This window comes from Aulonocara stuartgranti (assembly GCF_965226115.1).
Source record: "Aulonocara stuartgranti genome assembly, chromosome: 19".
Lineage (NCBI taxonomy): Eukaryota > Metazoa > Chordata > Actinopteri > Cichliformes > Cichlidae > Aulonocara > Aulonocara stuartgranti.
The window spans coordinates 18,232,943-18,246,117 of record NC_138955.1 but is presented as its reverse complement, the minus strand read 5'-3'; the positions used below and the strand labels follow the sequence as shown (position 1 = coordinate 18,246,117).

Here is a 13,175-nt window from a genome sequence, read left to right as displayed (position 1 = left end):
AAGGTGGCAACACAATTACATCCTGATTGGCCATTTAGCAATCACGCTGCACGTCCGTAATTAGGTGAATGCAGGCATGAATTAATCACACTTTTTAAAAAAGGCAGCTGTGCCATCGATGAGCACGGGCTTACAGTAAGTCTTCATCCTCACCAAAAACTATTCGCCTCATCAGCGTGATAATCAAAGTGAAATAGGAGGAAATGAGAGCGAGCAGAGCAGCGCCGAATGACTACTTAGCAGCCATTAATTAGGTATCGAAGAGCATCTTTTTTTTTTTTTTTTTTTTTTTTTTGTCAGTAGAGGGGGAGAGGTGCCACTGTGAGTCAATGAGTGCTTGCCAGGAAGGGTCTATTAAAACTACTTTAATGTGTGATGGGGGGAACAACTGTGGGCAAAACAGTTTCAAGGGTTCTTTTATTACTGAGCAGATCAAAAGTGGAAAATAATTCACAACCTGAATTTTGTCAAGTTTTGTGATTCCTTCCTTCCTCCCGTTGTGAAACTATTAATGTGCATGTGTAAATCATTCATTTTAAACTTTATGGAAACACGAGAGCATTCGAATCACTCTTTTCACCTTCATTTTTAGTACACACTCAGAGGAAGATCCAACCAAGCCTCTAATGTTTAGAAATGCACTTACATTCTCCTGCGTCAAGTCATTGATATTTGTGGATATTGCTTGGAGCCAGTCTGTGCTTTCTGCTGCAGTGCAAAATTGAAGAATATTGGTGCTGGCTCCATCCAAGGCAAAAACTTCAAAACAGTTGAACCTGGTAGAGTAAAGACAGAGACGAGAGGATCAATGCTGATACTGAACAAGTGAAGCTTGAGTCGTCAAACTGTGAATTTATAGTCTGTAAGCCTTAATAGATGCATTATTACATGTAGTGGAGGGTTATCATCTGATGGCTCCTATGTAAAAACGCCCAACTTTAATAAAATGTTGATGACTGTAATGTTCAGGTTAAAGCTTCAAAACCAATGAGTGACGCAAGCAGCAGCTATCTTTTTATGGACATGTTTAAAGAAACTGCTACTAGCTGCTACAATATGAAAAGGTGAGAGGTCCGCTAAGAGAAAGCTGCCCAGAGGACAAACAACCTTCTGGAGATGGGCACAAAGTACCAATCTGGCTCTGTCCATAGGTAAAATTCAAACACCAGGACCATCACCCATTTTCATTGTAAACTTTGCTAAAACGGACTTCTTTTTTAAAATACTTTTTTCCTCATTTTGTTAGAAATTTTATTCCCAGCTATTTCTTAGCTAGGAGTGGTAACTTTGTGCCATTTTCCCATTGCTTCTGCCAAATCAGTCAAGCTAGCTGTAGATTCATATTTATGTGCTTTATTCACAGCAGCCCTTACGAGATAAGAGTGTTGACAGTAATAATAGTCATAATACTAATCATAATTATTATTATTATTAGGGCTCAGGTTTTCTGTCAAATGACCGCTGTGGAATTGGTCTACTGGACAGATTACCAGCTACCCAACCCAAATATACTCCAGAGGATGAAGAGAGCACCCGGCATGACGGCCAACCAGCTAATAGATGTGAAAATGTAACATACTGCAGTTAAGGTTGAGAAAGCCACCAATCATAAACCATTTACAGAGTAAAGTGAGAATATTAACAGTAAAAATTTGCTTCACGTGTCCCTTCATTTCCTTTCCTTTATTTAGGCCTGTATTTAAAACCTCTTTTGTTACTTTGGAGTGGTTTGCAGTCAAGGGCATTCTTTTACAAATACAATTAAGTTTCTCTGTTGATGGGGTTCTGATGAGGTCATCTGAGGCAAATCACGCTCATCAGCAGAATGCAAAGCTTTGACACTTAATTTCAGTGCATTCGTACGATGCTGATACTTTTAGCTTCGGAGATGGTTGCCATGGAAAAACGGTTATATGAGATGGTTAAGCAATTTTAGGCACTGCAGTGGAGAATCTACAACATTAGAAAGAAGGGGAAAAAACCCTGAATTTTTGAGAAGTGTTGAGCAGCAGCAGTATGATGCTGTTAAGGTACGTGAGATGAAGGCTGATAAACACAGAAACAATAAAATGCTTCCAACGCACAGTGTGAAGAGGGAAATCTTCTTAGGCAGCTCCTAAACCAAACACTCCATCCTCACGCACAGACAGAGCAGCTACTCGAGGTTAGATTATACAAAGTCAGCATTCCTAACAAATCCTCTGAGCATGACTGTTATACTGTATCTGCAACAGGCTTGTTAAAATCGTATGTTCCGCTGCCTGTGTACTGACCCAGTGACTCTCCAGGGGTGATTTTGGCTGGACTGGAATGTCGGTTTTTTTGATTTAACAAGGGTGCAAATTCTTTCTGTCCCAGTGCCTGACCCAAATTTGCCTTGTGTTGTGGTTTGTGTAACTGTGAAGCATCACTAATGGATATTCAGAAAGTCTTTGTTTTTCGAGCAAGCATTGCCAAATGCATCTAGTTGCATTTCAGTGAGTACTGCATGGATAAATGAGCAGCTGATGAGCTCACCTTAAAAATAAATAAATAAAACGGTATATCAATTAGATCTCTTTCAAATGACGTAAAACTTTAGAGGCCATGCAGCACAAGGGCAGATACGAGAGAGAAAAGGCAGTGAATGAGGAGTTGAAAATGCAGAGCTTAATCAAAGGAACGGACAGCTGGCGGCTCAATGTAGGGAGAACAGCGCTGTCAGGAGGAGCTGCTAAAGCCCTTCCACCTTCACTGAGCAGAACAAAAAAATCCTTGCTGAGAGATGGGATCTAGGGAGAGTGCGTTTTTTCATACATCTGCGCCATTCCCAGCGGCACAAATTATTGTGTCTTGCCTGCTGACTAGGCAGTAATAAATCCACTGAGACAGAGCATGGACATATCACCCAGTCAACACGCAGGATAACACACGAAGAATATACAGGAAGAAGCTGTTTTTGGGGGAATCAAGCCATTAGTTTCAATATAGTACAAGTGGCAGAGAGAGGGGAAATGTGCCATGGCTACTGATTAGTGAAGCAGGGAAATGAGCAGGCTTTGGGGCATTTCATTCTCGGCATAATGAATGAGAGAAACTTGTTTGCTTTTGATTTCTTACCAAGAAATGCATAGATGTGAGTGCAACTTTGAATCCATGACACTGATCAAACACCCAGCTTGAATCATTAAAGTGCAATATAATATTCCTTTAATTAAAGTTGTGATTTTCACGAAATTAAACCCCTCATTTTTGTCCCAGTTTAATTCCCACAACTACCAGTCAATATGTTTAGTGGTCATTTGGCTACATAGTCATTTTCTTGGTAGCGTGCAGGCATGAAATCCATGGCAATTTTATCTAATTAACAGTAGCCTTACTTTTCGCTGGTGTGCCCCTATATTAAAAGTGTAAATTGCACAAACGGTGAGCATATAACAGAGTTGAAAGTATACTGGGAACACATTCATCTCTTTGGAATTGAGCTTGAGCTACGGTGCTTAAAAATATATGAAAATTTTAACTTGGTGCATGTATTTTCTGCTGGATTTACTTTCACTGAACAACTGGAGCCCATCCATTTGTTTAATAGTAGTTTTGCAATATGTTTAGTCTACTAATGTTGGTGATGTGATAAAGACAAGGTTATGTACTCAGTGTCAGGCGTGTGCATTACAGTGTTGCATGGGTAAGACGGTGGTCTAGTGTAGCAGTCCCCAACCCCCGGGCCTCAGACCGGTACCGGTCCGTGAGTCGTTTGGTACCGGGCCGCGAGAGTTGAGGCTCGGGTGTGAAATGTATGGTTTTCAGGGTTTTTATCGGTTTTCAGCGTTATTTTGTTATCGTTTTTATCGTTAACTTGGTCTTTTCACGTGTGTTATGAATAAGTCTTCTTTTTTTCGGTACCAGTACTAGTTTTATTTTGTTGTATTTATCCGCGACACCTTAAAGGCCGGTCTGTGAAAATTTTGTCGGGCATAAACCGGTCCGTGGCGCAAAAAAGGTTGGGGACCGCTGGTCTAGTGCATCCTTTTTATTATGAACTTCTGAACCTTGGAGATATTTTGGGTATTCAGTAGTGATATCTTTTATTTCCAATGTGCAAAAAGACACCGTCCCAGCGTGGTTGCTGGAAATCCCTCTCACAGAAATGATCATTAAGCTTCAGTTCACCTGAGTGACCTTTCATTCCCCTTTGGAAACTACTAAGAAGAATCTTAGCCAAAAAATTTAATGCCAAACAGTGAGCAGTTGCGCCTCCACCACGAGGTCTTGCTTTCCCCGTACAGACACACGATTGCCTGTTTCTGCATTGATTAGCAAGTAGCAGTGAGCACCAGCACCCATGAGTGCACTGTTTGCACAAGCTCGTGCTGTTCTTATGGTTGTCTGCTGCACAACACCAGGAAGCTGTGCCAGATAATCTTGCATTAACTTTCTATCTGACTGACTCTTTTATATGTAAGTGTAAGGGAAACAACTGTAGCTGTAATTACCTGTACTTTTGCCTTGTCAAATGGTACTGTGTCATCAGGATCTTAAACAATTCTCTACACACAAACTACACATCTTTGCATCAGTGTCACTCAATTGCACCTGTATTTAGCTTCTGAGCCCCTAAAGTAGGTTTGCACACTGCTTGGCATCTTTTCTTTGGAAAATAAACACTTCTTATGTCATGTAAGGAATTAAAAGGGACAATTCATGCAAATTTTCTAAATGATATCATAAAACACTGTAATATTTGTTACTGCCTTTATTTCTGTGATGTTTCTGAGTACCTTCTCAAAAACTGTTTGCAAACCTATTAAGTGCACTTACTCACACTGGCCAAGGATGAAACTTTGATGCATAACACTTTGAGTACATAATTGCTTGCTTTTAGAATTGTTTAAAAAGCCCAGCTGTTAACACAAGTGTGGCTGACAAAGCCCTGCTAATCTGCAAGGTCTCCTCCCTTTCAAATGTATCCATTTTGATAGCTTAAACAAAAGGCTGATAATACGCCATTACGTCACGATGAGGGACATCTCTGACACCTCGGTATTACTGAAAAAATGTTTTCAAAAAGAAAGAAACAAGGCTTGCTCTTCTTTGCTCTTAACATTTTGTTAAGAGTAGAATTTAGCATTTGAGAGTAAAACTTTGAAAAAGTATCTGGCATACCAACTGGAAGCATACAGCATGTACTAACAAGGACCACTAGAGCATTGTTTAAACTTTCAGATACAAATCGACCGCAGTGTGCAGAGTCCACATCAACTTTAAATGAGACCATGAGTCAACACCTTTCCATCAACACTAATGGAAAATCCTCCAAGTGGGAATGAGATATTAGAAAAGCTTTATAGAAATCATCTCAGGACCTACTCTTGCATTACAGGATATATGCATGTAACAAAGTAAAAATATAATAAGGATAATATTAAATATGCTATCCCCATCCAGGTCTGTGTGAGCCAAACTGAAAAATGAGTGCTGCACCTTATTATTCATTTAATCAAATCAAATGTTAATTTTCTGATAATTAATTCAGCTTTTAATTTGGGGATTTAGATATTTGTTTTTTTAAGGCTTGGACACCTGACATTTCTCTCGCTTACAGCAGTGATTACCACGCTTCACTGTTGTGAATTTGGCAGCTTTTTCGCTGTTTTTATTGACTCCTCATACACCTAGCAAAAAAAAAGCCTAACAAAAAACCCCAAAACAAAAAGAAAAACCGGACAGAACTGCTTTGATTGGAAGTCTTGCTCTTCTGCAAGAACTCATGTTAGCAAGTGCAGAACACCTCTCTCTGTACACAGTGTACTGTAGCTGTTGGTTACAAGATGTCCTTTGAGCAATGATTGGCTCCAACACATTATGCTCGTAGTTACACAACTTTTAGTTAAGCACAGAACAACCTTGTTTGGATGACCTGCACTTCATTCTGCACAGTGAAACTTGTGCAGCTAAATTAAAAATAAAATACATTTATGAGTGGTAGAGGGCTCAGAGAGTCAGAAATAAGAGGTAGCTGAGATCTGGACAAAGCATTCTTAATCTCATTGAAAGGTTTTTACTGATGTTTGACAGTTTACTTTTGGGCAAAGTTTATTCTGATTTCTGACGTCAGTAAAACTCAAAAACTGGTTATCAGAGCGACTTACCAAGTTAGAAATTCACCCTGAATCAGATTTTTGATTCAAAGACATGAATGACCTATCAGTGCATTTTCATATGCAAGTGTTAATCCTGGGCTACAGTGTGCATCTGTCAGCTGAATGAAGACGGCCACACTAGCAGCCTGGCCAGTTAACGTTTAATATAATAATACAAGGAATGTTTAATAGTCAATCCGTAGCTGATGGCACTGTTCTCTTAGATGGAATAAAAACAATAAGTAACCATTAAAAAATTATACAGGGAGTGCAGAATTATTAGGCAAATGAGTATTTTGTCCACATCATCCTCTTCATGCATGTTGTCTTACTCCAAGCTGTATAGGCTCGAAAGCCTACTACCAATTAAGCATATTAGGTGATGTGCGTCTCTGTAATGAGAAGGGGTGTGGTCTAATGACATCAACACCCCATATCAGGTGTGCATAATTATTAGGCAACGTCCTTTCCTTTGGCAAAATGGGTCAAAAGAAGGACTTGACAGGCTCAGAAAAGTCAAAAATAGTGAGATATCTTGCAGAGGGATGCAGCAGTCTCAAAATTGCAAAGCTTCTGAAGCGTGATCATCGAACAATCAAGCGTTTTATTCAAAATAGTCAACAGGGTCGCAAGAAGCGTGTGGAAAAACCAAGGCGCAAAATAACTGCCCATGAACTGAGAAAAGTCAAGCGTGCAGCTGCCAAGATGCCACTTGCCACCAGTTTGGCCTTATTTCAGAGCTGCAACATCACTGGAGTGCCCAAAAGCACAAGGTGTGCAATACTCAGAGACATGGCCAAGGTAAGAAAGGCTGAAAGACGACCACCACTGAACAAGACACACAAGCTGAAACGTCAAGACTGGGCCAAGAAATATCTCAAGACTGGTTTTTCTAAGGTTTTATGGACTGATGAAATGAGAGTGAGTCTTGATGGGCCAGATGGATGGGCCCGTGGCTGGATTGGTAAAGGGCAGAGAGCTCCAGTCCGACTCAGACGCCAGCAAGGTGGAGGTGGAGTACTGGTTTGGGCTGGTATCATCAAAGATGAACTTGTGAGGCCTTTTCGGGTTGAGGATGGAGTCAAGCTCAACTCCCAGTCCTACTGCCAGTTTCTGGAAGACACCTTCTTCAAGCAGTGGTACAGGAAGAAGTCTGCATCCTTCAAGAAAAACATGATTTTCATGCAGGACAATGCTCCATCACACACGTCCAAGTACTCCACAGCGTGGCTGGCAAGAAAGGGTATAAAAGAAGAAAAACTAATGACATGGCCTCCTTGTTCACCTGATCTGAACCCCATTGAGAACCGGTGGTCCATCATCAAATGTGAGATTTACAAGGAGGGAAAACAGTACACCTCTCTGAACAGTGTCTGGGAGGCTGTGGTTGCTGCTGCACGCAATGTTGATGGTGAACAGATCAAAACACTGACAGAAACCATGGATGGCAGGCTTTTGAGTGTCCTTGCAAAGAAAGGTGGCTATATTGGTCGCTGATTTGTTTTTGTTTTGTTTTTGAATGTCAGAAATGTATATTTGTGAATGTGGAGATGTTATATTGGTTTCACTGATAAAAATAAATAATTGAAATGGGTATATATTTGTTTTTTGTTAAGTTGCCTAATAATTATGCACAGTAATAGTCACCTGCACACACAGGTATCCCCCTAAAATAGCTAAAACTAAAAACTACTTCCAAAAACATTCAGCTTTGATATTAATGAGTTTTTTGGGTTCATTGAGAACATGGTTGTTGTTCAATAATAAAATTATTCCTCAAAAATACAACTTGCCTAATAATTCTGCACTCCCTGTATAATGGGTCACCAGGCCAGTGAGAACTTGCTGACTTTAACATCCTGATCCAGACTGGTAGTCAGTCTTTTATTATTTATCATCGACTGGAGTTTGGCAACGAGGCACAAACTATCCAGTCAAAATGACCTGAGAGACCTCGCATACTAACCCCAATAAAACAAACGGTGTAAATAAAATGCAAACGCAACTAAGCACAAAGCTAAACTAACTCAAATCAAACCCCTGTCAGCTCTCTGCTGTTGAATGTGTTTTATTCCATGGCCATGATAATTACTGATAGGAACAAATGATTAACATAAAAAACAGCAATATGCATGTTTATTGTTGTAAATGTGTGTAAATGAACAATAAGGTCAGATGTGAGGTGGATAATATAAGCATGGCTGTGGCCCTCGCATCCACACTGATCCGATCTATATTTGTGCTTTCTAACAGACCCACATTTTTTTTCAGAGCAAACTCTGATATTGACCTGCTCACTGCCTGCAGGGTTCCCTATTGACTGGACTCTGGTATTTCAGATTCAGCATCAGGTTATTACATTCAATGTCACCAAGCTCCAGATCTCCTCAATACATTTCTTTGGTCCTACTTACCAATCATTGGACTGCTGATTGGACTAAGCATTTGACAGATTTAGTATTGCAGGACTGTTGCTTCATCCAAATATAAAATTTAGGAGTAAAGGGCAATTCCAGACGCATCGCCTCCTGCTGCGAACTGTGCCGCAGATTCTGTACTTTGGACTGATCAAGCGATACTTCAATAAAGAATATATTTAATAAGGATATCTTAGAGTTACAAAAATATTTTTTACTTTGAAATGTCAAATTGTCTTTCATCCTTAAGATTTTTACAGACAAATCTTAGATGCAACATTTACAGTGTAAATATGAAAGCGTCCTCATTCCTTTAAATGAATTCATTATAATATTTGTTATGTCTTTGACAAAATAATTCTCCATTTCTGGTGTATACCACAAATGAACTTTCTCTGGAGTGTTTAAACTCACCTTAGGAAAAAGAGCTTGGTCATTCACAGGGAGCCCAGAGACTTCCCACCAGGGCAGATGGATGAATTGATTTTTTTTTAAACATCTGTCTCCTTTAATACTGTAATGCATTGATCTCAATATACAGTGCCCGGCCAAAAAAAAAAAAAAGTCATACACAAGACTACTTTGGTGGACCGCCTTTAGCTAAAGGCGAGCATTCACCGTAGCATTGTTTATAATAAGCTTATGCAATCCCAGAAAGTTGATTCTGCTTATCTGGATGCAGCATTTTCAGTGGGGGGAAACATTTCCTCACTCATCTAAGTGACTTATACAGTCCCAGCTGACTGCAGGTTTCCCCAGCCTTATAAACAATACACATGCATAACAATCCAAACCAGCGCCGCTGCATAACAATGAGCATTGAAATTTCATCGTTGTTGATATGCAAACTGCCATGACCATTAATCAATGTCCATGAGTACAAACAATTGGGAAATGGCTGCAATCACTGCACTGAAAGATGTACTCTTAGAGAGGCTTGTTCCTTTTTACATAAATGGCCTCCTTGACTCGCCTCTCCAATGTCAGATTTATTTCAGTTTGAGTTTTTTTTTGCCGAGTAGTTTTTAAGTATTGATAATGATTGGAGAGATGAACCACTGAGTAAAGTCTTCAGCAGCACATCCTAAAGATTGCCACTGAGGTTACAGTTTGGACTGTGGTGGGCATGTGTACAAAAAAAAACTTGTCTCCCTGAATGTCACAGTTGGAGCCTGATGATGAAATCTGCCATGAATCTATGCCATCAGCAAGCAAAAAAACTGCTGATCTTCAGTCAGGAGTCAGGTGACCCAATTTTTTTAGTGTTGCTGAACTCGGACTTGACCAACAGCAGCAACTCCGGATCCTAACAATGCCCCCACAGGTCTGTGGGTACTCGGCATGATAGCTGGTGTGGCTCTAACACGAGGAGGAGCGGCACCTTTTCTAGAGCTTCATACTGACTTACAATATAAAAGGATGGATTAGATAAGCGTTACTACATAGATCATGGATGACATCTTATTTGGTTAGAATTAATTATGTGCTGCAGTTTAGACTCACAGTAGTTAGTCATCTAAATTATTTCACTTCTGTAATAAAATAAGGTTTACACATTTAAATATGAACCTTTTTGGTGCTAATGGAGACGACCTTGAGTATATCTGTTAGGATGAGTAAAAAAAAAAACAAAGATGTTGGAAATCACTGAATTAGTAACTTGACAGGACATTAGAGACTATTTAGGTCAATGTTCAATAAGTAATTTAGGAAAGATGCTAAACACTTAATTCAAGCTTTTCAATACTTTTCAATATACGGTTGTCCATTTCGAGTGCTTCCGTTACTACTTTAGCATGCTTTTGTTTTCCAGTGCAGGATTTTTTTTTTCTTTTTAAATTATGTGAGAATCAGCCCAGCTAAAGTTTTGTTAAACTATGTGCCGACCACTTCCTGTAACACGGGAGAACATGAGGGAGGGAAAAACCACAGTGTAGCACTTTTATATAATTTTCTTATCACTCGCTGCTGCCTAAGGCTTGAAACGACATAATAACCAATGTGGAGTCCCATAAACAAGTTTAATAAACATTTTTAATTAACTGAGCAGAGCAGAGTCCCATCATTTATTTATCGTTAAGTACCTGCAATTTCTGAATTCTGCAGTTTGACACACCCTGTGGGGACTAGTGCTCAGCACAAGTGGAGGAAATGATAAGGAAAATGGACTAAGGTAAATAATTTCCAATTTGAAAGAAAAGCCATTTAAATGGAAGAAATTAGAGGTTTTATTAAGCTTCCTGTTCATGAAAAAGGTAACTAATAGTTGTTTAGAGCACAAGCTCAAGCACCTAAACTCATGGTACCAGACTAACTTTGTATCTGCATTTTCTACAGCAGCTCATTTCTTATCAATATCTCTAATAATCATTTTAACAGACAGTTATTTTATTCTTTAAATAGACAACTGTCTTGTTCAAACTTATAGACTCTGCTGTTTTTACCTAACACAAAAAAGGGCTGTGAATATTTTATTTGTGATTTGACACTATGTTACACTAATATACTAATTGATATATTGCTTGATAAATTGATATAGATGCTATATTGATTTGAAATAGAAGTTTGTATGGGCAGTTTCACATTATTTGTTGCTTACAGGCTACAAATAATATGGATATCTGCATATGATGCATGTAAATATCCAGACTTTGCTGTGGCTAAAGCTAGTTAATTACCTTACATGGATGATGACCTCCAGTTTGCAATGGGGAGGTTTGCATTTGAGTGAAATGCAAATTAGCACCTCCAAATCTATGGTCATGATTTTCAGGCAGTAAAAGGTGGTAAATGCATCCTGGACTGGGACCAAGTTTCTGCCCCAAGTGGACGAGTTCAAGTATCTTGTTCATGAGTGAGGGACTGAGGGAGGGGGAGACTGACAGATGGATTGGTGCAGCGATGCAGATGTTGTACTGGCCTGAATGTTAAGAGAATTCGGCATTAAACCGAAGCTGCTGATTTACCGGTGCATCCATGTTCCATCATCTACAGCCACACGCTCTGGGTAGTGACCGAAAAAAATTATATCATGGATACAAGCAGAGGAAAAAAGGATCTTGGTCCGAAGACTGTCTGGGCTTTTCTTTAGACACAGAGTGTTGAGCTCTATGCTAGAGGAGGGGCTCAGACGAGGGGATACTTCTGCATGCTGAAAGGATCCAGTTAAGATGGTTCGGGCATCTGACCAGAATGCTTTCCGGATGCCTCTATGTAAGGTGCTTCAGACATGTCCTGCTGAGGGGAGGCCCCCGGGCGGACACAGGACACACCAGAGATTGTGTCACTCGGATGGCATAATAATATCTCGGTGTCCCACAAGAATAGCTGGAGTAGGTGGCTTGGAGAGGTGGAGGTTTGGCATCTCTGCTTAGATTGCTGTCCTCGTGACTGGGACTGCGATGAGCAGCAGCAAATGCAAATTGCACCCATCACTTTACACAAATAGGGGACACTCCCAAAAAAGTCTCTCATATTAACAATGGATTTATGGTAGATACTTGAAAATTCAACACGATACAACTTCCTAATTACTGTGAAGATGCTAATGATAATTTTCCCCCAGTGCAGAAATATTCTACATATACAGTGGGGCAAAAAAGTATTTAGTCAGCCACCGATTATGCAAGTTCCCCCACCTAAAATGATGACAGAGGTCAGTAATTTGCACCAGAGGTACACTTCAACTGTGAGAGACAGAATGTGAAAAAAAAAATCCATGAATCCACATGGTAGGATTTGTAAAGAATTTATTCGTAAATTAGGGTGGAAAATAAGTATTTGGTCACCTCAAACAAGGAAAATCTCTGGCTCTCACAGACCTGTAACGTCTTCTGTAAGAAGCTTTTCTGTCCCCCACTCGTTACCTGTATGAATGGCACCTGTTTGAACTCATCATCTGTATAAAAGACACCTGTCCACAGCCTCAAACAGTCAGACTCCAAACTCCGCCATGGCCAAGACCAAAGAGCTTTCGAAGGACACCAGGAAAAGTATTGTAGACCTGCACCAGACTGGGAAGAGTGAATCTACAATAGGCAAGCAGCTTGGTGTGAAAAAATCAACTGTGGGAGCAATCATCAGATAATGGAAGACATACAAGACCACTGATAATCTCCCTCGATCTGGGGCTCCACGCAAGATCTCATCCCGTGGGGTCAAAATGATCATGAGAACGGTGAGCAAAGATCCCAGAACCACACGGGGGGACCTGGTGAATGACCTGCAGAGAGCTGGGACCAAAGTAACAAAGGTCACCATCAGTAACACACTACAACGGCAGGGAATCAAATCCCGCAGTGCCAGACGTGTTCCGCTGCTGAAGCCAGTGCATGTCCAGGCCCATCTGAAGTTTGCCAGAGAGCACATGGATGATACAGCAGAGGATTGGGAGAATGTCATGTGGTCAGATGAAACCAAAGTAGAACTTTTTGGTATAAACTCAACTCGTCGTGTTTGGAGGAAGAAGAATACTGAGTTGCATCCCAAGAACACCATACCTACTGTGAAGCATGGGGGTGGAAACATCATGCTATGGGGCTGTTTTTCTGCCAAGGGGACAGGACGACTGATCCGTGTTAAGGACAGAATGAATGGGGCCATGTATCGTGAGATTTTGAGCCAAAACCACCTTCCA

The 13,175-nt window shown here is 40.3% G+C and overlaps 1 protein-coding gene across 3 annotated transcripts in view; it reads right to left on the bottom strand.

Moving 5' to 3' along the window:
* Window positions 1–13,175, bottom strand: part of sntg2 (syntrophin, gamma 2) — a 105,244-nt gene that overhangs the window by 35,592 nt on the left and 56,477 nt on the right. For all 3 annotated transcript variants that reach the window (XM_082516160.1, XM_082516161.1, XM_082516159.1), the window contains one exon: window positions 647–776. In XM_082516160.1, the coding sequence (XP_082372286.1) occupies window positions 647–776 (130 nt within the window). The remainder of the gene's footprint in view (window positions 1–646; window positions 777–13,175) is intronic.